General features: G+C 41.7%; 1 protein-coding gene across 1 annotated transcript; it reads right to left on the reverse strand.

The window, feature by feature from the left end:
* Positions 1-915: 915 nt before the first annotated feature.
* On the reverse strand, positions 916-21,770 carry znf292b (zinc finger protein 292b). The gene is made up of 8 exons (XM_036582511.1): positions 21,596-21,770; positions 13,297-13,451; positions 12,018-12,096; positions 11,763-11,898; positions 10,304-10,509; positions 9,135-9,271; positions 8,774-8,915; positions 916-8,668 (listed from the first exon to the last, which is right to left on the reverse strand). The coding sequence occupies exons 1-8, from the start codon at positions 21,767-21,769 to the stop codon at positions 1,820-1,822; spliced, it is 7,878 nt and encodes a 2,625-aa protein (XP_036438404.1). The 5' UTR covers position 21,770; the 3' UTR covers positions 916-1,819.
* Between the last annotated feature and the right edge of the window lie 4,716 nt (positions 21,771-26,486).

The following is a 26,486-nucleotide window of genomic DNA, read 5'->3' on the forward strand; positions in this document are numbered from 1 at the left end:
AGCTAACAAGTAATGGAAGCTTATTCGCACTAACCAATTAGCATGACGCTAAATAGTGCCGAATCATCACACTCGCCTCAGTCCATGTGTTGAGTTACCTCAAAAATGCTTAAAAAATAGGAACAACATTCAGGCCACTGCTAGTGCTACACTCCTAAAAGATAGTTCTTTGAGGGTTCCTCAGTAAAGAAAGTGGTTTTACATAGAATCCTTAACACTCAAAGAACTCTTTGCATGACTAAAATGGTTTGTCAGATTGCTGCAGAATGTGCTGCAGATGGTCCTTTGCAGAACCTTTTTTAAAGGGTTCTTTTATTGTTGCAACGCCAAGCTTGTAACAACAGAAGAAACCTTTTTTGTGTGATATAGAACTATTTACACAGCCCATTCTCCATCAAGCTGTAGAGCCCTTTCACAAAGCAAAGAACCCTTTAATCATACAAACGATTTCTGAATGTGTTTCTACATAGAACCATTTTCTTTACTAAAGAACCCTTTTTAAAGAACTCTTTAAGTGTGTAGCATACTTAAGTCGATGTTTATAGATAATATTGTGTCATACATTGTCAGAAACCAATTGGGCTTTAACAAAGCCACATTTTGATGTTGGTGATGATTTAGGCATGCAGTTAGCACCACGCTAACAAGGCTAATCATGTGCATTACTTAGCTTTATTAGCCTTGTAGCTCCAGTGCTACAGCTAAAGACTTCAGCCACCAAACATGTCTTGGCTTGACTACATTTGTGGGTAAAGAAAGTGCAAAACTACTGTTTTACTCTACAAATGTAACAGCAGTATGAGTTATTTATTAATATTTCAGTGCAGAATATTTCTGCATGTAGTATCAAGCATTGAACATGTGGCTTCCTCTCTCTTGCTGTGTGTGTTTTTTACAAAAACTAGCACGCAGACATTTCACCTTTGAATCTTTTATAATAAATGCAATATATCCAGTGCATCACCATGTGACCAAACTAAAATACATACAATTAAACCCCCATTTACATTATCTCCCAATTAACCAAACAAATAAAAACCTGGTGTGAATTATAAAGGTGCTTCATACATGAGAGCCTTCTTTCAAGCCAAATCCAAAACTGAGTTTTTGGAAAAGCCTAAAAGAACAGCTGTCGGTGCATCATGTAAAAGAATAATCAATCAGAAAAACGTGTGAGTGTCGATAAACAGTTCATATCAACAAGGATAAAAGACCTTGTCTATCAGGGAAATAAGGACAACAACGCAGTGGTACAAAATGCAAGCTGTAATAAATTGGTCTCAGTTGTTTAAGGTACAGACTGCTGGTGGCAGTAATTATCCAGAGAACCGTTATGTGCACACAGACACAACATTTTAGACAATTTTCAAATTTACAATGCAAGATAAACGAGACCAAAACAGTTAATCATCTACACACTGCACTACAGAAGTTTCAATCCATCTGGAAGAGGGGCTATTTTACTTCGAAAGTAAATCACATCCTGTGGAATATCCAAAAAGTAAAATCTTCTGTTATTCCTTTAAAAGTTTAATTTCCAAAGGCAACAAACTGTGTTGGATAGCTTCATAAGGGCATGCTTTAGAGGTATATAATTATCTGCGCTTTTAGTTTTCAACTACAAAATGACTTTAATACACACAGTCCCGTTGAGTGATTAGCAGGTGCCGATTAACGTCAAGGGTATGTACTGTTCAACGTACAAAAACATTCCAACAAACAACTCAATCAGCACGTTTACTGTCCGAACACAGAGACCACGCCAGTTTAAATCCACCAGAAATGTCGGACATCATGCCCTGAGTACCACCCCTTAACGTTAGATGCTGTCAGACAAACCCTCTTTTTGAATCACCACGGCTGGGCGCATTTCATGAAGCTGTTTCAGCAAGAGTTCAAATACGTTTGAAAAACCTCGGTGCACCTCAAAGGTCACGTTTTTAAGGGAGGTTAGCTTCTGAGGGTTCTTAAATTCTACAAGTTTCAGTACATCGGACCTACTGCACACAACAGAGGCAGTCTTTAGTTTCACGGTTGTAGTTTTCTTGCGTGGAATAGCGTCCAACACTACCGTAGCTTTCCTCTTTTCTGCGGACTGGCTGGACTGCTCCAGGAACTGAAGGAAGGACACCTCAAAGCCCATCGGCTTGAAAGAGCTCAACGTTGACTTTTGCTCGGGTACCTCCTCTTGCGGCAGCGTGATGCTGGACGAGGTGGAGTCCGAGTTTACATCTGCGTAGTTGACAGTGTAACTGTGTGCGGTTCTTAGCCTCGTCACTCTTTTGTGAGTTAAAAGTTTGTTCCTATTACAGGCCGCCTTGCGTGGGCGGCCTCTTCTCCGCTTGACCACCACAGAGATATCTGAGCTCGTGTCGGTGGACGGTTTGGCATCCTCGGTGGTCTCCTTTTCGGATGCTGGCTTCGAAAATTCAGACTCGCTTGGCGCAGTGTCTGCAGCCCTCTCATTCTCAGACATCTCCACGGAGCTTTCGTCTGACTTATCAGTATCGTCGCTCCTTGACGTGATGCGCTTGTACCTTGACCGTGGCAACTTCTTGCAGTGTATATAGTTGCTCCTCTGCTCCTCCAAGTACTGTTTTGGCAGACCGTGCTGGACGTAATGCTTTATTATGTGTCGTTCAGAGCTGGCCACAGTCTCGCAGCCTTTGATCATGCAAGGGTATTGCAATGGAAACCTCTTGGTGCATATGGCAGAGGCCTCCTCCTTGGTTTTCAAAATGGGCTTTCCGTATTTCGTCCAGTGGTTGTTCCTTTCTGCCCGTCTCTTCTTCTCGCCTGCCTTCTTCTCAGGTTTCTTATTAATTTCTCTATTTTCCTTCTCAAGGCAAGCATAAGGGTTCTTCCGAGGACGGCCAAGTTTGACGCCTTTAGACTTCATGAGTTGGAGTTTGTAAACATCCTGGTGTTTCTTCATGGTGTGCCGCAGCAGATTTGACCGCGTTGAGTAATAGCATTCGCAGCCTTCTACTTCACACCGGTACATTCCCTCTACAGGATCTGCTTTGGATACCTTTACAGGCTTATGTTCTTTGTCAATGTGGCTAACATACTTCCAGAACGCTGTAAAGGTAGCAGCACAATTTGGCTGGTCACACTGGAACTTGCCCAAATTCAAGCCAGACATCATAGCACCTGCTTTGTCGAGGCTTAGCCTGTGAAGCTGAAGATAATGTTGCAACAAGTCCGTGACTACCAGGAATATCCGAGAGCAGTCTTTGACTTGGCACCGAAATTCTTTCGCCTCAGTGACATCGTTATCAGGTATATCATGCTCGTCCGCGTCTTCGTGTTCTTCTTCCTCTTCTGGTCCCTCGTTATTATTGTCTTCAAATTTGGGGAGGTCAGATTGGTGTATGGCTTTATAATGGAGAATCAAATTTTGCTGGATTGTGAAGGCAGCCACGCAACCTTGATGGACACAACGATATGGCCTGTAGGGGCTAAAAACATCATCTGTGTCTGTTTTCTTAGGCTTTTTGGATACTTCTCGTGGTTTGGGCAATTTAGGTCTGCCCAGTTTTGGCTTCTTGTCTAGGGACAGATTGCTTGTCGAGGCACTAACAGCTGGAGTCAGAGGGACGAGGGGTGCACTTGTAGGCAATAATCCTCCAGGTAATAATCCTCCAGGTGGCATTCCAGGGATGTGTTGACTGGGTGCAAAGGGTCTTGATGCCAAGTGTCCATTTAACTGTTGCGCCACGCTTGAGGGGGCTACCAACGAAGGACCAGATCTAATCACTGATTGATGATTGGCCGCTTGACTTTCGGAGGGTGTTGCAAGGGCTGTCTGCACAGTCCCTTGGTGACTTGTGTCCAAAGGACCAACATGAGGTTGCTGCGCAAAGGGCTGAACACTGCATTCTGATTTCATTCTTGCATCAGTGGCCACAAGACCTTTCAGACCAGCAACATCAATGTGCTGCTGTTGCCCACCATCACAGATTGTCTTTTGTACTGGACTGTCACTTTGATTTCGCAAATCAGAGATATTTGGAGTGGGACAAGGACTTCCATCACAGTCCACAGATCTCCGGTTGTACTGATGTTTAATTCTGAGCTTTGCAATCTGCTCATGTGTATAATTGTGAACAGTCTGATAATGGACTTTGAGGTTTGAGTTTCGTGTAAAATTCTTGGAACATACTTGACAAGTAAATGGGGCCAACTTAACCTGGTCCTTCCTGTATCGATTGAGCATATCGTCTGTGTAGTTATGCAGTTTTATGAGATGTTTGAACAGGGCATCCTTCGTCATGGCTCTGTAACCACAACTATCACTGTCACAGGAAAAGCCAGGCATCTCCACAGTGGAATTCATAACGTTTGACGTTTTAGCCAACCCATCATTCTTCGAAGGATCAACAGTAGCCTGGTCATGTTCACTCACTTCTCTATCCAGATCTAGTCTTTCAAGCGCTCTCTGAATTTCTGTCACTTCATCTTCCTGCAGCACAGGCAAATTAGTGGATTCATCATTTATGTCACTGCCAGTAGAAACAGATGCCACAGAGATCTGTGCAGAGCCATCATTAAGTGCAACACTGGCAGCCTTGAAAGCATGTTCTGAGGAAAGTTTAGCGTCATTTCCAAAATGATGATCACTCTGAGGAATCCTTTGGATTACAAGGGATGCTTGCTGAGGAACACCCCTTGTAGGACTCGATGGAAGAGAGTTCTGCAAATTCGCATCACCTTGACACAAACTATTTTTCTTGTGGAAGTCTCCAGCTAATATCTGCTCACGGAGCTTTTCCTTGACACTCTTTTCAGATACGAGATTCTGCGCAAGACTAGCCATGGCAGCCAGAAGCCCATCATTTGATAATCCACTCGAATTTACAATGGTGGACTTGTCTTTGATCTCCTTTATCTTGTTTAATGTTTCGGTTTGAAGAATTTTGTCAATATGGTCAGTGGGAACCCTGTTAACGGAGGCAGAAGAGTTGTCTTCACCTAGCAAACGAGACAGAAGTGGATCTGAGAGATCACTGTCTGTATACAAGGAACTGCAGGGTTGTGTGTAACTGATTTGATGCTGATTATTTTCTTTGATATTGCCAGTGTGCTGAATCACACTGCTTTGACCATCTTGAGGGTAAGAGGCTGACGTACTGGTAAATGTCTGCTGCTCACCTCCAACAGACTCACAAAGATTTGCTGACTTTTGTTTGATGATCTCAGTGTTTGGTTTAGTATTGCTAGTGTATGGAGAATCCTTGCCATGTAGAAAAGTGACATTGGGGAATAGTTTTGGGTCAAGTGGACCTTTATTCACTATATGCAGTGGTTGGTTGGAATTTTCATGTACAGAAGAAGTGGGCTGGGGAGCATTCACAGGGGAGTTTAGAAGTTCAAGAAACGATGCGGGGAGGTCTGCAGTTAGGTCTGCTTCATCAAAGGCTTTGCAATGAGCACGTTTAGATAAATGCCCTCCAAGTGATTTAGGACTCTGGAACTCTCTAAAGCACCTACAGCAAATGAACTTCCCATCTCGAATGATGGCAGGCCACTTTGTTCTTCTGCTTCTTTTAGCTCTTTTTATATCACTGTCACTTGTGGAACTGCCACCATCATCTTGAAAATTCTCCACAGTTGAAGAGGTGTTTTGTTGGGAACTATTTGGAACTGGTAAACCCAAACTTGGGTTCCTTTCCAGTTTTACCACACATTCAGTATGTTTTGAAAAAGGTACAGAATTGCTCTTGGGCTGCTGGGTGTACGAAGATGCAGAGGAATTGATGGTGTGGCCAGTTACAGTTGGACTGTTTATCTTTTGGGTACCGTCTGTTTGGGAAGAGATGAAATTACATGGAGAATTACTTTGAGGCTGCAAAGAAGGATAGACCATTCCTTGATGCTGGACATCTGTCCCTTGGCCTTGTGAAACTGTATTCATCAGCGAGGAGAAGTGATTGCTTGAAAGGACATCAACGTTTGAAGTCACTGCTTGTGACTGGCAGGCTCGCTGCTGAAGCGAACTGTTCACTGAGAGAGAATTCCATGAAGGGTCAAGTGCTATATGGGATTGATTCGAAGTGCTTCCCAACTGTGACAGCACAATGGGATCTAATATACTCTCCATTTGGTTGGGGAATGGCTGGCCAGTGGGAGCTGGTAAGTGTGAAGAGACTGAGGGATAACTGGAGCTTGCGCAGCTTGCTGGGTAGGCAGACCGGCCAGCAGCATTCTGCATTTGTGTTGTAGGAGCAGGAATTCTTTGACCCCGCTGGTTTTGTAAGGATGCAACTGAATTTGGGTTTCCATTCATGGACACAGCTGTGCTTGCAGTCTGATGCATCTTACTGTTCTTTCTCGCTAGTTTCCACTGGGTATAAAACTCAGGATGAGTAGCTTTCATGTGCTTGGTTAGACTTCTATAGGAGCAATATTCCCGAGAACAATTTTCATATGCACATTTGAATTTTTCTTTCTCCTCTGCTGCTGGTCCAAGGCTGTTTGTGTGCAGTGGCTGAGCTGGTCTGCTCTCAGAGACCTGCATGTTGGTGGGAAAGGGAGTCACTTGCGGGGGAAGCCTCTGAGACACTGGCATTACTGTGGTATTATTATGGACAGGCTGTGTTAACGAGGTCATGTTATTTCCATATGGGGCCTGATACTGTGCTTGAACCTGGGCTATGGGATTAGGACTATACTGTCCATATTCAGAATGGCTATTGTTATACAAAGGCAGGTTATGACTTTGTGATACAGTACCCTGCATTTGTCCTTGCAACACATCCCTCGAGGGAGCTGGCTGATAGTCCTCTAGAATGTTTTGGTAAGTGGATGTTGGAGGAACTGGGCATGGTGCAGCAAGGATTGGGTCATTCATCAGCACATCCAAGAGGGAATCCTCTGGTCTGGGTTCATTCAAGGGAGGCATGGGGTTCACAGGAGGCTGGATCACCTGGTTATCCATGTGTGATATCTGCTGTTGAATAAGATCTGGATCAGGTGGTTCAGCTTTATGCGTTCCAGGATCAAATGCCTGTGTGGATCCTGGACTAGCAGAACTAAGCATGCTTTCAATAGAGTGCTTCACTTTCACTAGGCTAAGTGGGTGATTTGAAGGGCTCAATGGGCAGCTGGAGTGTAACGGTGGCCCTGGAAGGATGTCCTGCTGAACAGCTTCCTTGATGGGCTGACTGGACTGTTCTGGAAGAGGCTCTACAGGATGAGCACTTTGGCTCTCAGGGTTTTCTGCCTCTACTTTCTTAGCGTTATGGCTCTCCTCGTGCAAATCTAACTGAGACTGAGCATGAAATACTTTACCACACCCAGGCACTTTGCAAGTGAACGTTTTATAATGTTGTGCCTCGTGGTCATAGAGTTTATAAGCCTCACTGAAAATCTTTCCACAGCCTGGAAACATGCACTTTGCCTTGAAGACTGGATGCTCTTTTCTGTGCATGAGAAGCTCAGCATTGGAGTCAAAGCTAGCTTTGCAATTCAACTGAATGCAAATATAAGGCTTAGTTCCACAATGGACCTGAAGATGGTCATTGAGGTGACTGACATTAACAAACTGTCGACGGCAATACTGACAAACTATCTTTGAGTTCTGCATTTCAAGGAAGCGTTTTGCCTCTTCGACTTCGCCGTGATCTTTCACATGGGCGATAAGATTGCGGAAGTACTTAAATCCCTTCCTGCAGTGTGGAACAGGGCAAATGTTACCCTCTTTTCCATCCGCTTTGATGCCAGCAACTGCAGTCTGTGGGCCCACTGCATCTCCATTATACAGGCTGTCAAAGTCTCCATTGCAGTTGTTTTTTGCCTTGGTCTTTCGCGCCTGATTTTCTCCTGTTTTGGCTTTCAACGTAGAAATAGCAGGAGCAGCAGCTTTTTCGCTAGCTAATTTCTTAGTGGTTTTCATTGCAGCTAGGCGCTCTTTGCAAGACATTTTTACATGTGATGCCACATGAGGGTCCAAAGTCTCTCTTGTTTCAAAAGTCTCTACACAGATTGGACAGCTGTAGTATCCATCTTTGAAGTGAGTCTGAGCATGACGCACTATCCTGTGACCAAGAAATTCCTTATCACACAAAACACAATATTGCATGTAAGCTTGCCAATTTCTAAACCTAGCTGACACAAACCCTTTCTCCCTCAACTTTTTCATTTCTCTATTTTTCTGTCTCTGGTCTGCTATTTCCTTAAGTTCATTTGTAGCATCCAGAAAGTATTCGGAAACGTCTTTGAACTCCGGAGGCAAGCCCAAATCATCCTGTTCTTCAGGATGATCATCATTTAGCTCATCAATGGACGACACAATAGATGCCTCCTCGCCCATTAAACCTAAGCAATGGCGCTTTAGTGTCTTCCAGTCCCAGAACTCAGGGTCAAATGGCCATTGGGTTTTAAAAACTAGAAGGAGTTCGCAACGTAGAGAGTTCGGTATTGGAAGGCTCTCCTCCTCAAGCTTCTGATCTGGCTCGTTGTAAAGCGTCTCCACAGCGTAGTATGAGTCGACTGTCGGTTCTAGAAGAAACTCAGTCAGCTGGCAAGCTCGTTTTACTTCCAGGTCAGCGGGCAACAGGCACGAGATGGTTTTGCAGATGGTAGCCTTGTTAGCCCCCTCACAGGACTCCATTCGGAGAGCACGTATACACATCTCAATGCAGGTTGGCAATCCAGTCTTGTCCGACTGCAGATTAGAAAAGAAAGCGAAGTTTTTACACAATTCAAATGTTTCTCTATCCCAGCAAAGGCTAATCAAAAGCAAAAACACTTGCTGAGAGGGGACACTCACCTCTGACTGGATAACTCTTATGAAAAACAGAAGGTGGAACACCGTTTTGGCCAGGCGAGACATCTGCCGGCATCTCTCTAGAAACCCTTGCTCCGAAGGCTCTAATCGTTTCAGAAGTTTGCTCCAGAAAAGGGTTAGTTCCCTGAAAGAGAGAGAGGGAAAGTGCGTGAATAATCATTATAATAATCAAAGATTATTATCGACAACAGCTATTAATCACCACCACCACTCATCACCACTAATTCAACTGCAGTCTTCTTTTAAATCTGTAGGAGTTCACTGAACATCCACGATTGTGTTTGTTCTCCCTGATTTTGTACACAAGACAAAGCCTACTATTCACACAAGTCAGGTGACTCACCAAGCACAGTAGGTATCCTCCTGGAGGAGCTGTCGGCTCAGAAAGCCTGAGCACAGTGTGAACGCTCCTTTCTCATCTCCTTCCGCCTCTAGGTTACAAATCATCTCCAGAGCATCCCGACAGTCCACCTTTGACAGCTACAAGGGAGGAGGAATAAATGGGTACCACTTATTTTGACATTCATTTTTGTAAATGTTAAACTGCAGAGAATTTACAGTGAAGTTTGTAATATTTACAGCAAGGGTGTGCCCTTTCCTACAAACCAATTTGGGGATGGAATGGCATTTCTTATCGTGAAATTGGTGATCAAATTGCTCACTGTTTGGTCTGGTTGGTTTTCTCCTCTGCTACGATATAAGTTACCAAAAAAAACATTGCATAGTGCTCCTGTATTGCCCTGGCATGTGCATTGCAGAGAAATTTTGAAAGCAGATTATTTACTTTTAAATAACTTTTTAAAAAAAGCAAACATATCACAATTATCAAAACCTGAAACCCTCACTGAGGTTTTATATTGCGATACAGGTTTAGAAGCAATAACTGTCCTATACTGAGCTGAAAGCAATCTGTTCATAACATACAACCATCTCAATGTTGCCCATTTCGAATTTGGCAAGCTAGCCAATGCCTTTTGTTTAAGTTTATGACAAAACAAAAGATTATTTTATCTAAACAGATGCAACATGAAAATAATGTGTATAATAATGGTGATACTTCAAGAACTTTTCACAAGATTTATTTTTTCAGCCATCTGATCAACTGAAACAGAGAAAAAATAACCAGTAGTGCTCTTTAAATAAAATAAAATTAATAAAAAAAATAATAATTAAAAAAAACAAAAAAAAAAACAACATACTATCAAAAACTGTGAACACAATGAGTTTTATTCAATATCTGGCATCCAGTTAAACTGGACTAATTTTGTTGTCTTTATAATGAGTACAGTTGGTCTGTGTTCGACAAGCACTGATATCCACGATATGTTCAGAAAAGCATACTGTACTGTGACATAATTTATTATGATATATAAATGTCATATGGCCCAGCACTAGGTTTCATACCAGGGTATATCAACAAAACCAGAAGCCATTCCATGCCTCGTGCTAACACCCACCCAACAAACAGTACTTGCAAATATACAAAGTACATGTTCTGAAGACACTGCTCACCTCTTCCATCAACGTTTGCTGTGGGGCAACAGTGCACAGGCAAACAAGATAAATCTGCTTGAACTGGACCCTCCTTCGGTCAAACTCGGGAAAATCGGCGCAGGCTTTAGCCAGCAGCGCAGCCCTGTCCATGAAGTTCTCTTTAATGAGGTACTTCACTCGCATGTGCAGCAGCTCAGGGCCCTCACGGGTGAAGAACTCGTAGACTAAAAGAGAACAGAGAGAATATATGCAGTAAAGGAACAGGTTTTACAGCAAAGTATAGCTGAACGTATAATTGAAGTATAGCTCCAGGCAGTGTTCTTTAGTCCAAGACTAGAATTAATCAGCATAAACCATTCTTACAGCAACTTGCCAGAGTTTAAACTTGTTCCTGTGGTGGTAACAAACTTTATATGCAGACACTCCTTGTCGTGGAAAAGTGGTCTAATCTAGTTGTGTGTTGAGTAAAATCAAGTTAATCGCTTTGTATGTATGTTTGTTTATACTCGTTTACGGCAGCCAGGAGAATACAACAACATTAGCTATTCCCTACATTTCCTCGAGTCGGGCCCATGCTACATGATCGTGTGCTCAATTTTAATCCCCTTCTGACAAACTTTCACAATCTGATATGATACTGAGCTCAATCAGAAGTGACTGACAGCGAGGATGATCAGGTGGCGCAAGAGGACACACAACTCACTCTTTAGCCCTCAGAAAAAAAAAGCACAAACAGGTCTGAACAAGTTTAAATTTGAACTCTTAACCCTGCTAATGAGAGACTGAAATCCTTTTTTCTGACTCCGCAAGATATCCACAAAGTGTCATTAGACCATTGTTTTCATCAGGCATTAATGTTGGCATGATTAGCTAACTAATTTTAATTAGATAAAACAGAGAAAGGTCTTCTGGAGGCCCAGCTTGCAGACAAAAGCACTCAACAATAAACAATACCAAACATTAAAGAAGATATATGTTAGGGGTGTAAAGGTGCACAGAAGTCACGGTATGGTTCACGCCACGGAAAAAAAAAAAGGTCACAATCGGCTACAAAACTGAAAAGTGTCTCTTATGTTATAAAAGTACAAACTCGCAATTTTCCCATGCAGAAAGAAGAAGGCGGGGTTTCAAGCTCCTGTGCATCATAGAGTGACTGACTCCATTAGAGGCCAATCGGCTTGAGCTAAGCTTAGCATAGCACGTTGCTAACAGCTGACAACTTCAAGGTTTCCGAGCGGATATTGCGCTTGTGAAATTTGGTTCTACATCATGTTCATCAATCTTCTTTCACAGCCTACCACGTATTCTCCACGACTGCACGCACCAAACCATAACGTCTACACCACCATGGTCCGGGGCCGAATACCTGTACCGTTACACCCTTATATATAAAAAGCAACTGTATCGTAACCACACCGTAACATGATTCCCATTCCTCACGGTCCCTGTACAGGAAAAGATGAGAGGAAACACGTACTCTTTTCTTCTTGAGGCGTCTCGTTGTTGAGAATGCTCTGTAGTGTGCTGTTGGCCCACAGGCCTCTTTCTCGAGTGACTGCAAACAGCAGTCTGAGCTGAGGGATGCCGTTCTGCTGCAGGAGCGAATGGGCCATCTGCACAGACAACAATATTTCAAATTCACAAATAACCAGGACAGGAAATACAAAGTTAACCTTGTAGGATTTTACCAGGCAAAAAAATAAACACAAAATAAACGGTGTTCGCACAGTACCTCCACAGAGGATTGAAACTGCTCCCATAATGCTTCTGGAAAAGTGTTAGATATGGAAAGCAGCAGCTCCACGCAACTCCTGCAAAGCAAAGCAGGAATTCACAAACACTAAACAACAATCACAACCAACAATCCTTCAGGGAAAAGAATGATTGAATGTATGAACTATGTTGATGACGGAAAAACGTCAGCACGTCGACACTAATCAGTTAATCCAATCAGTCGAAAGGATAATGATTTTAAAAATATTCATTAGCTGTAACCCTAGAATGAATTGATATATGGGTCATTGACATGATGGGCATTTTTTTGACCAAGTCCATTATTCTCCCCAAAATATAATTTAATAAATACACAACATATATCAAATTATTCAACAATACCTCTTATGTGAAACCATATTCAGTGCATCCATATAAAATTAATTTTAGTTTCTTTTTGCCTCCAAAAATCTAAGATTGTCAGGTGGTGCACCTGTCCAACTATACGTGTTAAGTAAGCTATCAAAAAAAAAGTAAATAAGTTATAAAATTATAAAGAAAATAGTTTATGATTTTGTGTTCAAAAACTTTAAAATAAAAACCATGTTTCAAAATAAGAAAACTTTAGAAGTACTCAAGTTCTTCCTACCTTAAATGTCAGACAGCAGAACTAAAATCAAGGGACTTTTATTTTGACATGCTTTTACAAAAAAAAAGAAACTGCATCATAAAGAAGATCCCAAGTGACCTTCATGGTGCAATGCCAAGGTCACAGATTTAGTAAAAATGTGATGTTTTACGTCGTGGTTAAAACGGTTCTGTTTATCATGTCAGGTGGTCTGTGGAATTATTATAATAATGCTTATTTATTTTAAAAAATTGGAAGTATAAACTCAAGTCGAAGAACAATGGTTTCTACGGTTGTCTAAGTAGATGCCCGTTTAATTTGAAATTAGTCTGAAAAGTCAGGCGGCACAGTCAGTCAGTCAGGAGCAACCAAACCAACACAGTTTAATAAGTGAAACAGGCAATTAAAAGATTTGATAACTCATTATTTTCAAGATAGAAAATGCTCACAAATACAAATGCAAATATATATGCACATAGAAAGATTCACATTTCCTTTTAATAAGATTTTCAAAAACAATTGTCACTGACCCGTATGTTGCGGTACATGGCATCATGTATCACTACAGTATCGCAACATCCGTCGTCCACCTCACATTAACTATGAACTGCAACTTCTCTGGCAAACCGCAAGCAAAATGTAAATAAAAGAACAATAAATTTCTTCTTACAGCGAGAGTTTTTCGAGCAGGTCGGGGACGTTCTCGCACTGCGGAGAGAGGTGAGTGGACGCTCGGGCGAAACTCAGGAGGGCCACAGTGTATCCCTCCAGAACAGGCGCAGGGTCATCATCACACCTCCACTGTCCCACGTACTCCAGCAGCGTCTACACACAAACACAGATAGAGACAGATTAGCCTTCTTCACTGAGTCGGGACAGCAGTCAGTAAAAGCTAGCAGGTTTGTACTGATCCCTCCATTTATATATTACACTAGTGAAAACAGACCATACTTGTGATGAATCTGATGCTGGAAGGAGAATTAAAAGAGAACTCAGTCTAAACTTGGTGAAGGAGCATCTTCTGAGGATGAGAGTGAATTATCTACTATTATCATCACATCTTCATCAGTGTGATGCTGATTCTGAGATCATTTGAGGCCGAAACATCGAGCCGGATCTTGTTTTAGAGTGTGTGTGACGTTGATACGTAAAGACGTACGACGTGGTGTGAAAAACTCGACGCCTCTGACTTTTAAATTATTATTTCAGGTTTTACAGGAGACTCACAGCAGAACACACTCAGCATATTTTAGCCTGTTTATGTTCTCCTCACTCAGTAACGACACTTCTTTCAATTCTAATTAAAAAAAATCTTAAATAGCAAAGAATTAAATCACCAAGCTGTCACAGCAGGCTGAGAAGAAACAGTCAACGTTTTAGAAGGAAGTTCTAAAGGAAGATATCAAGGTAATGAGAATGTTACAGTTGGCAAATTTTAACAAATCTTAATTAATGCAGCTCCAGGCTCAACCAAACAGGCTGTGGATCTCACGCAGGAGGGTGGAAATATTGGTTTTGTTATTAATGGTAGATATTTGTGAATAAGTGGAAATTCAACTGGTGCGGTGGTTTGCTGAGTGGGGGAAAAAAAAAAAAGCAACAAAACCAAAATCCCCACAGCAAGTGGTTCATCAGGCCAACAGCTCTGTATTTTTAGTGGCCAAAATAGGAAATACTGCGCCAGTGCAACAGCTAGACCTGTCAACTAATACATAACCACCTAATCGCAATTATTTGAAATGACTGCAATTATTTAAGTCAACTTTGATCATTTACCATAGTCACTAGATTTTAAAATCATTTTGTACCACAACAAGTAAAATGGGAATCTGGGGGTGTTAAAATGAAGCAAATGTAAATAAAACAAAATAAGAAATGCAGTCATGGAGACCTTAGTTGTTCCAACTTGGTTAGAGCACTAGAACTGTTCATTTTTTAGCCATGTAGCTAATTCTAATGTTTTGGCTCGCATGCATTTTGTTTGTTTACATTTTCATTCTCAAGAACAGACGTAGCTGGACTGACTACACATAACTGTAGACCACGGGTGGTCTTGGTGGGCTGCTGTCCAGCATGGTGCTCTTAACACGCCTACTAAACCTGACAATTAGCTGCAGTGAGAGCAGGAAAACCAGAAGGACCAGAGTTCAACATCCCTGCTGTAAACAGCGAGGAATCAAGAAGGCTAATCCACTAATCTGGCCCCTTTAGGCTTTACTTTAACTGTTCAACAAAAAGAAAAGACAACTGAATCGTTAATCACAATTATTTATGTGACAATGAACGGTCAGCCTGAATTTCATGATCATGACTGGTCTAACCAGAGGAAAAAAAAAAGAAGATGGACTGGGCAGCAGGAAAAAAGAAAGTATGAAAAGTATAAAAGCAGGCAGGAAAAGAAGACTTTAACATCATGAATGTCTCTTCCAGAGAAAAACAACACTGTAAGTGACACGCCGGGTTTTCAGAATCAATAACCTCCCCTTGTAGGTCGGGATCACACAGCCAGAACGGAGGAATGTCAGAAAAATCCGATTTGACAGCAAAAATGCTGGGAAACATGCCGTTCTCCATCAGATCAAAGCACGCAACCTCACTGCGCCGCTGCTTCAGCGCTGACGGACGTCAAACCAGGCATGTAGCTGGGATAAATAATCAAAAACAAGACATACAGCTGTTAACCAGACTGACAGCACTAAGCAAAAACAACAGTGCAGCTCCAGGTCAGGGCTGCGCAAAACGAGCTAAACATCAGTATTATGATAATTTGGGGGGGTGGTCTTGACCCGGTCCCAGTGGTTTGAGGGAAGTCTGGCCTCCCACTGTTGCTGAAAAAAAATCCTAGAGCAAACCCTGGGAGACCACTTAAAGTCAATGCTGATTCTTGTACAACACTTTGTTCTACTGGTGCATTGATAGTGGACTTTTGTTGACTAGTTACTGATCATGTGATTATGACACGCAGAAGGCAGCAGGTGATGAGCCTGGTGATTTCAGGGTCTGAATCTCCTGAAGGCTAGCGATGCAATCCAGGGCTCGCTGAAAAGAGCGTATCAGGCTCTACCAACCTGTGGAGTTTGGCTTCATTCTAAGTGTAACGCCTGTAATCCTGTAAAGGCTGAAGTTGGTTACTCTCATTTTCACCGAGTTACGATGCTCTGAATTCCTCTGGCTCTTTAGACCACTGCCGCAGGCGAGCATCTCGGCAAGACCGCCTAGGGTGCGCCCAAGTCGGATACATATTCCGGGGCCTGTATCTCTGGTTCCTTGAAGGCTAGCAATGCAATCCAGAGCTTGTGGGAAAGGGCACATCTTGCTCTACTGCCCTGTGGAGTTTGGCTTCATCACTGATTTTTTAAAGTTGCTTTTTGTGAAGCATTCCCTTCTCCTGTGGCTTTATTCATGACATCAGTGATCAGTCGACATCAACTTGAATTTTATCACATAACTGTCGACTGTATACACTCATCAAGAGGCACTGATAATAACAACATCCGTACGGAATATAACTTAGACAGCCAATCAGCCAACTAGATTTTGATATCTGATAAGATATAAAACATTATACTTAAATTTGTAAAGTACTGATTGACACAGTAATTCAGTACTTTGTAGTTAGTATCTAGCCCTATTAATAATAATGATTAACTGAATTGCGGTGAAAAGTTAGATTTAATAACGTAGAGAATCGTTTCCTAAAAAACTATAATAACTGTATAGCTGTAAGTTCAGCGCTAATAAAAGTGCAATCAAAGCAGAAGCTGAGTAACACAGTTCAGTGAAAATCTGCCGTTTTATGCAGCGTGACGGAAATATAGGTCAGTAGACCAGCAGCAGCAAATAGTACAGGGTGTAAATCACCGCTGTTACTGTGCCAGCAGAAACCTGGGGATGTTTACGATGGGACGTCATTGTGTTCGTGGGCTGGGCGATACGAAAATGCACTCATTACTGCGGTAAATTCTGGTCTGATACTCATTCCTGAGTATATGAATAACCATGTATATGTATAACCAGCACTCTATAACACTGCACAACTGCATGGACCTTAAAAGAGGAGCAATTATAGAGAGCCAGTAAACAAGAGTAACAACAACCAGCGTACAGTAGGTGCATAAAACTGGCTTCACACAGTGAAACTTTCCTGCAAGTTAATTGCCTGAAACCAACATGAACCTAAATTGCACTTGAGCTATTAAACGTAAAGTGTCCCGCAACTCATTTGAAACGTCTCAACTTTCTGAGTCTCAACTCAGAAGTTTCATGAAACTTGTTGTGCAGTATTACATTCAATACACGGCTACTTAAATGTTAAATTTCAAAAGGTTTGATATACAATACAAAAAAATCCAAACATTTAGTAAAGTAGAACAGACGGATAAATAAGACTTATAGATGCAGAACAATGACCGCTGGAAAAAAACGTAAGAATATGATACAAGCACTGAATATACGTAAATTACACCTTGCAGGTGAATTTAGATTGTCTACACATCTACACATAGCCAATTTTAAAATGTGCAAAGAAACTCTGAATGGAGAAACCTGAAATTCGAGTTTTATGCTAGAACAAGGTGGAAAAGTTAGAATATTACTAAACCGGAAACGAGAAAAGAGTAATGGAAAAGTGTTTGACACATCAAGCTGTGAGAAATGATTGGCCCTACAGACGATCCGATCACATCGCAGAACTTTGTCGAAGGTTTCTTTCGACAGAAAGCCAAGCAAGTAAAAGTGCTGCCCAGTCCATCCTGTAGGGTTGCGAATACAGAATAAAGGCAGATTCATCCCATCTTTTAGAGTATATATGCGGTGTGTGTATATATATATATATATATATATATATATATATATATATATATATATATATATATATATATATATATATATATATATATATGTTAAATCACTGGATCTCGTTTTATGTTCTGCATTGTTGTTTCAGTTTTGAATTGAGTGTTATTGTGTTATGTTGGGAGTTTTGAATGGTTTGTATCTGAGGTGTTTGAGCACCAAAAGGCAAATTTCCCTCTTTCTGGTGGACAATTAAGTGAATTCAGCTGTTTTTTAATGCAGCTCTGCTGTTTCTTTGTTGCATTTTGTTCCAACTGACTCTCAAACCTGTGATGTTATATTTTTGCCGTATCGCCCAGCTTTACTGGGTCCTCTGCTTTCTGACTGCACTGCTGTTCTGTTTACAGGTATCTGTGCTGCAGTTCAGTTCATGTCTATTACATTATTTATATGCCCAATTAAAAAACAGACAATTTAAATTGTGATTATTTTCCGTAGATTCAGCTGCAGATCTGTTCTTTGGCTCATGAACAGCTGCATATCCACCATCGCTGGCTTGAGGTTTTACCGCTGGGCGCAGTGTGCCAGACTGACAGTTACTCGTGGTTTGATGTCACAGTGCACGTGTTTTTGGTTGATTCTGATTGGTCTAATGCTTCTACAGGCAGTTTGGGTTACATTTAATGAGGTTAAATTTTCCCCACTTAAAACTTGAGACAGTGTAGTTGACAAACGTAAGATAAAATTTTAAAAACTGCAGCTTTCAAACTGATTTCAACATAAAAATGTCATAGCCAGTAGTACACACTTTAAAACAATGTTTTCAGGGGTTCTTTAGTAAAGAAAACGGTTCTACGTGGAATCATGAACACTCAAAGAGCCATTTGCATGGTGAAAGGGTTCTTCCCATTGATGGAGAACGTGGTGAAGATTGTGAAGAACTTTTCTGAAAAGCTTTCTTTAAAGCACCATCTTCACCACATTCTCCATCAATGGAAGAACGCTTTCACCATGCAAAGAACCCTTTAACCATGAAAGGGGTTCTTAGTGTTCATGGTCCTATACAGAACCATTTTCTTTATTAAAGAACCCATGAAAAACATTTTAGGAGTGTACTGAAGTAATTAAATCTGTATCATCAAGCTATTTCATTCTAAACCCAGCCTTACATTCTTCAAGAGATGGTCCTTCAAGGTTCTTTTGTGAAAAAAACAATGGTTCTATATAGAACCATGAGCACTCAAAGGACCATTTGCATGCTTAAATGGTTCTCTGCATGATTAACTTGTTCTTCAGACTGATGGAGAATGTGTTGTATACAGTTTAATATAGCACCAAAAAGGGTTCCTCCATTGTTACAAGCTTGACATCGCAACAACAAAAGAACCATATTTGGTCCTATATAGGACCCTTTTCAAAAACGTTCTATTTAGAACCATATACATGTTCCAGATCAATCTGAAGAGCCACTACACCATGCAAAGACTGATATAAGCATGCAAATGGTTCTTTGAGTGTGCAGTTCTATATAGAACCATTGTCTTTACTAAAGAACCCTTGAAGAACCATCTTCAGTCAGATATGTAGCCCCCTGGTGTCTATTCTGCTCTAATAGACCCAATTCATACTTTTTAAGTGTTTGATAGTTGGTTGCAGAGTTGAATAAGGTAAACAAACAAATAAATAAATAAACAAACAAACAAACAAACAAATACCTGCTCTGCTACAGCCGTTCAGATCAGTCCATTATCACTAAAATTACATCTCAGGAGACTTTAATTCAGATTATAAGACTTACAAAGCCATTTGTTGATATCATGTTTAGATACATTGACATTCAGAGTCAAAGACACCTATTTAGAAAAATCTGACAGTCTTTAAGGCCTAATAATGGAAATTTTCATCCAAAGCCGCCACAGATCTCGCAATTTTAAGCCTGGTTTTTCATGTATGGGGACAATTTGCAGTCCTGGTTATCAATGCTATCGAAAAATACAAATCAGTATATTAACACGGGTAGAAGTTGCTTAGAAATGTTCAAAAAAAATAAATATCGTCACTGTGCAAATAAAAACACGTAGCTCCAAAATGGCACCTTTTCAGGAGAAGGCAAAAACGTTCTTCACTTCTAATGTAAGTTAATGTAAAGTGATTTTATTACAGCTGATTTTGGAGCATTTCTATTGGTCCATTCATCATGAAACTGTCGCACAATGTAAATCATGGCTGCTGTGTTCAAATGAGGTAGAAAAATAAAGACAGGAAAAATGGAGGTTATGTTTTCTCGGTTCTACGTATGGGTGGAAGCTCAGACTTTACATTAATAGGACGATATCCCATATTTCCAGTCAATATGCACCCTGACTGCCTCCCTGCATCTGTATCTGAACTACATTTACTTTAACAGCACTTCATTTCACTTCAGTGCGGCCTTCTAACGTTGATGTGCCCGACAAGTTTCCCTGCTGGGATGTGGCACTGAACCAGCTTCAGGAACCCCTGGTTAAGTACACTTACACTCAAACCCTGAGATTAAACTGTGAATTAGCTGTCCGGTTCCGCTCAGTGTTTCTTTCCCTGCATTTTTCAGAACAGGAACATCCGTGACGACGTTGTCTGATCTAAAAAGCTCTGAATAAATAAAACTGAACTGGTCAGCTGGTTAAATTCACCTTCAGGGCCAGAAGGATCTCTGTGGGCACATTAACAGGCTGGCAGGTTGGCATCACCAGCTGCACACTTTTTAATGGTCCTATTAAGAACCAGGAGTTCTATATAGAAACATTGTATGCTTAAACGGTTGTTTACATAGTAAGAAGATTCTTCAGATTGATGGAGAATGTGTTGGTTCTATATAGCACCAAAAGGGTTCTTTTACTGTTGTAAGCTTGACATCATGACAACAGCAGAACCCTTTTTGATGCTATATAGAACCAACACATTCTCTATCAATCAAGCACATTTAGAACCATTTCATGCTTAAATGCTTCTTCGCATGATGAAATGGTTCTTTAGACTGATGGAGAATGTGTTGTACAAGGCTCTACATAGAACCTTTTTACAAAAATGGTTTTATATAGCACCAAAGGTTCTTTTATTGTTGCAAGCTTGACATAACTACAGCAACATCGTCTTGGGTGCTATACAGAACACATTCTCCATCATCCTGAAGAACCATTTAAGCAAATTTAGAACCATTTCATGCTGAAATGGTTCTTTAGATTGATGGAGAATGTGACATATATGGTTCTATATAGAACCTTTTCAGAAAAAATGGTTTTATGTAGCACCAAAAGGGTTCTTTTATTGTTACAAGTTTGACATCGTGACAACAGCAGAACCCTTTTTGATGCTACACAGAACCAACACATTCTCTATCAATCTGAAGAACTATTCAAGCACATTTTGGACTGTTCCATGCTTAAATGGCTCTTCGCATGGTGAAATGGTTCGTTAGATCGATGGAGAATGTGCTGTATGAGGCTCTATATAGAACCTTTTAGAATGAATGATCTTATGCAGCACCAAAAAGGTTCTTTTATTGTTATAAGCTTGACATCATGACAACAGTAGAACCTTTTTGATGCTAATGTTATACAGAACCAACACATTCGCCATCAATCTGAAGAACCATATGACCATGCAAACACATCTAACCATGCAAATGGTTCTCTAACTACAGAGCTCACGGTTCTAACCGGAACCACTCCCTTTGCTAAATAACCCATCCACGCGTGTGCAGCAGGAGTTCTAACAGCAGGGCTCCTTATTACTCACAGCGCTTATTCACTTTGTTCACTAGGTGTGAGAGACTCAGCCCCCCTCAAACCCGAACCTGAGGTAAAGGTGACCGTGTTACTGCTGAAGAACCGAATTAAGGCGCTCAGGGTGACATTTTCGCTCAGAAATGCGCGGCTGCGCTGTGGCGTTAGTCGGTCAGTCAGAGGCAGCTTGTTTGTGTTCGTTGTGCCGTAAGGTCGCGCCATGATGTCCATCCACAGAGAGAAACGACTCAAGCGGGACACACAGCCGCGGTTTACGGCCCTAACCCTCTCCTCCTGCTCCGGGCTGACAGATCCCGCCTGGACATTCTGCCGTATTTATAATCCGCTCCGTGTTTACAGCGTTAGCTCCGAGGCTAACAGCGTTAGCGCTGAGGGGGATGGGGAGCTCACCGTGCAGAAGGCCCTGCAGTACTCGGCGGACTCCTCGGCGCGCCGCTCACGCTCCCGCAGCGGAACCTCCAGCCTCTGCAGCCGGACTGAAAGCTCCATGAGGGCGCCGTGTCTGTCCCCGAGCCCGGTCCCGCTGTCCTCGGCCCGCTCCAGCTCCTCCTGCCCGTCCGCCATCTTCACATCCCGCTCGGCCGCGTACGCACAAACGGGGCTGTCACGTGACGAGCCAGACTCGCTTGCGTCTGCACGTATTTCAGGGGGGCGATTAGTTGTTTTACCCACACCCGTTGTCCGTCAAGCCCCGCCCTCTCGCGTTTTATTTCATACCTGCATTCCGCCAGACCCCGTCCTCCTGCGCTGTCATTGATTAGTAATATTTCACACCCACATTCAGGCAAACCCCGCCCACAAGAAGCCCTGCTCGATACGATTCGTTTCATTTCACACCCGTGTTTCGGCAGCGGGCGTCACGTGACGCTACGCCAGATTCGTTCGCTTTAGTGTTATTCCACACCTGTATTCCGTCAGACCACGTCCCCCTTGTCACCCTGTTCGCTGCGACTCGTTTCTTTTTACACCCGTATTACGTCAGGCCCCGCCCTCCCACGCTAGGATGGACACGTCCAGAAGGGTACGATTTTTTTTCCCCCAGGTCTGAAGTCTGACAAGCCCCGCCCTCTTACGCCGAATCTACTGCGGTTCGTTTCATTTTACACCCGTTTTTTGGCAGCTGGCGTCACGCCAGAGTCGTTTGCGGCCACAGAATGGGGCGATTAGTTTTACTGCACACCTATGTTCCTCGAAACCCCGCCCACCCGTATTCCGCAAACCCTGACTAGCGTGCTGCCTGGTGCGACTCGTTTTCACGCCTGAAGTCGATCAGGCCCCGCCCACTGGGATTGGCTAGAACTGTCCCATGCTGATATTGCCCCACCCCCTAGTTGTCCCTGCCTTACGATTGGCTAATTGTAGTCCCACGCCTTCCACTAGTTATGTACAGTAGAAGCCTCTCTGTGCAGGCCGCCCTACAAGTAGCGCAGGAGGGCGGGGCTTCTCAGAAAACACGTAGGAAATATGATAATCCTAGAAGCGAATTTGGACTTGTATTTGTTAAAGAGTTACGTGTGATTTTAAAAGACACGTGTCACGTTTTTCTTTTTGTGAGGTCACAAAAGCCAGCGTGTCTACAAACATCTGCATATGAACCTACAGCAGTTTAGCTCCGCCCACACACACTTAAAAGGACTTATAAAAAGTTTTTCTTGAATGAGGCACAATACAGGGCAGCCATTCAGAACAGAGCTCATTTGCATACATCAATCTTAAAGGCCCAGTAACAAAAAATAGCCCAGTAACAAAAACGGCCTGTTTACTTCTAAACAGATAAATTGAAGTTGGAGGAAAATAAAATGATCACGTAAAATGATTTCTGACTGTTTTTGGTGTGTAAACACACAGAACTATTTTAAATAAAATAACAGAAAAAAGTAGGATATGGGCCCTTTAACAGGAGGTCATATAGAGGTCAAAAGTTAAAGGGGGATTCCACTGATTTTTCCAAATTTCTGCATAAATCAATCGTTGATATGTAAAGAAAGTCATTCAGAGTATTTTGATATGAGGTGGTAAACTGCAGAGAGACTTGCTGACTTAGATTTCTTCACAGTAGTGCTGATAGTAACCAGGCGTCACTGTCGCTATCTGATCTGAGTCCTCGGCCTGATTTGCACCGAGTCACTGTCACGCATGCGTACACTGCGTTACGTTTCACGCCGCTGCCCGATCTGAACCCGCAGGCCTGTCTTGTTATGACGTCGTATTAGCTAATAGCCTGGGGCGTTTAATACTGAAGCCGCGTTACATGATGAGTCTCATTCTCTCTCCTAGTTTGACGCTACTTATCATTAAGTTTCTGCCTGTGAGTGAAAACAGAGCGCAGTGAGACGAGAGGGGTGCAGACAAAACCCGCTGAGTTATTATCATCTTGGTTTAGGATGCGAGCTGTCTCCTCCCTCCTTATGTACTGCGCTGCACAGGTCACACAGGTCAGGAACTCGGGTTCCACACCAAAACAGCTGTGCAGCTTTGACTGAATATAAACGGCTTTTATTTGGACATGTAATGCAGTGCATTTACATGCGCTCAATAATCCGATCATAATCGGATTTCTGCAGTTATCCGATTATTGAAATGGTCAGGTAAACACCATACTCCAATCTAGAAATCCGATTAAGAAATCTGATAAAGAGGCTGGATTTTAGCTCAGTAATCAGATTTCTCAGTGCTGTAAACTCTTACTCTGATTTCTATCGGATTTCTCAGTCTGAGCATGTGCGAAACAGACAGCGGAACCGGAAATAAGCGAGCAGCGTTGCCACGAGACGCAGCTAAACACTTTTGAAGCGGCGCTGAATCCAAACACGAAATATAGGATTTAAATATTCTTCATCTTATAGATGATGTAAGTTCATATTTTCAGGTAAAATGGTGTGATGTTTTAAAAAAAAGTCACGGCATGAAGTTTGAGTTTTACGTTTTCATCACGTCTGATTCTGTGAGTTTATTGGCTGGTTGTAAAGCAGTAATCTGATTACTGTCTGACTCATGTAGACCCGGAGTTTCCCCTTTATCTGATTACTCAAGAGCATGTAAACTTGTTGATCAGATTACTGACAAAATCTGATTTTCTGCAGTTATTCTGCAGTTATTATTGAGTGCATGTAAACACACTCAGTGTTTGTGTATATTTTGCCCAGCTCTGCTCAAGCTTTTGTTATTACAGTGCAAATACAGGAGAATGAGACTAGCAGCTCAGGTAGATAATGACACCTTAAAGCTCAGTGTCCCCTGCTGAAAAAATATCATAGAAACCATTAAAAGTCTCTGCTGCTTCCTGTTGGTGACCAATAGTCACTAATGGTATTCTGTGCTTTCCTGATGGGTTGATATCACAGTGTAAAGGACTCTAATGGTTTAAGAGGTGTTCGTGGTCCAGATGCATTTTGCTGCTATATAAAACCATTTTTTCAAAAAGAAAACCTCGTTTTTTACATAATTTGAAAATGCCTGTTGTCTTTTACATTGTGCGTAAATTTCACGATGAATGGATCAAAAGAAACGACCCAAAGTGACTTGGAAAAAAGTCTGGTTCCATTGACTGACATTAAAAGTAAAGTATTATTACTTTTATTTGTTGGATTTTTTTATTGATTGTTGTTCTATTCTTGATTATCTTTCTTACTTATCCTTCTCTCTGAGCTGCATGTAAGGTATGAAAGGTGCTGTATAAATAAAGACTTATTCTTATTATTTTTATTATTACAGGAAACTAGTGGTCCGGTTAAGCCAATTACCGTTAAAAAGCAAAAACATCCGATTTTAATCCTAATGGTTATGTAATGGTTATGGTCTTTCAGCAGGGTTTTCATTGATAAACATGTAGGAAGAAAGCAAAGGACACATGGAGCTACTACTGAAGGATGTGGCTGTTTTGTTTTAACTCCAGGTAGATCGGGCAGTGCTGGTAAAAGTAATATTCTCTAAACATGCGTGACAGTGGAGCAAATCAGGTAGCGACAATCACCAAGATTACAACATAAATATAGAATGTTTTCATTGAATCTTCTTTTTCATTCATATGTAATACTGATAATGAGAGAACAGTGTTAACAAAACCTTATTTCAAACCTATCATAAAACAGTGTCTCAGTCATCAGGCACTGAATTCATAACCATTTCATGTAGGAACTTTCTGTGAGGGAGCTTTTAGAGGTGGACGTCTGGTTCCTATCACCACCACTGTGAACAGTTCTGACTCGTTTCACACCAAACCCCTCTGAACGTCTCTGTTTACGTCTTAACCATTGAATTATGTAGAATTTAAACTGAATGAGCTGCACTGATTGCTGTCATCTCCCTCAGAGTTGAGTATAACCAGTGCTGAGGCCCCCTGGTGGCCAGGAGGAGTTGACAGGGGCCCTCCTGTCTGGCTTATTATGCATTCAGTTTGAAAGAGTTCCCCTTTAAGAGTCAGATGGAGAAAATTGTCAGGACAATCTAACATAGAACAGCAAGACATAAAAAGTAAATCTAAGAAGAATTTAGGAAGGATTTCAACCCACAGAAGGCATTTGTGAAGGCCCACATGCAGCCATGGTGAAAGCTCAGCTCTCCATCTCCAGTGTGAATTAATCTGATGATATTTCTGCCTCAGGGCTCCGTGTGCTCTGTGGGCTGTTCCCTCAGGCCTCTAAAATACCTACACACTTTTCTAATAACAGGCCTAATTTCTGATATTTCTAGAGAAAGAATCTGCTCAACTGAAAATACCCTGATCCAAAGTCTTAAATATGCTCAAACTAAGAGGTGTAAAACACATTCAGCGCAATGCTTAATATCAAATAGGTTCATTTATTCATATTCCTTTTGATAGAGAAGCACACCCACAAAATAATCAATAAAATGTGCTCCACAACAAAGCAAACCTGTGTGTGTCAACCAGGGTAAAAGCAGAATTATAATAAAAAACATTTTATTTAGTTTGAGAATAACCCAACATAACTCACTTGGAGTAACACAGCATATGACGCTATAGCCAGAATAAAATAGCCTAAATTGAACTTTAAGGTCAAATCTTGGTCAAAGAATTTAACTGAATTCATGATTTGTGCCCTCTTGGTTCAAATCCCCAGCCAAAACTGCAGAACAGTGCCACCCTGAGTGCTAGTTGAGTTACAACACATTGAGGTCAACACACATAGTGACCCATAATGACCAGAGTTTTAGCTCTGTTAATTTCAGGTTGAATTATAGCAATTTCAGGAGTTTTAACACACACCACTTAATGACAAACACTCTATGGCTCCCCAGAAATGTGAGAATTATATCATAA

The sequence above is a fragment of the Colossoma macropomum genome, unplaced genomic scaffold (assembly GCF_904425465.1).
Source record: "Colossoma macropomum unplaced genomic scaffold, Colossoma_macropomum, whole genome shotgun sequence".
NCBI lineage: Eukaryota > Metazoa > Chordata > Actinopteri > Characiformes > Serrasalmidae > Colossoma > Colossoma macropomum.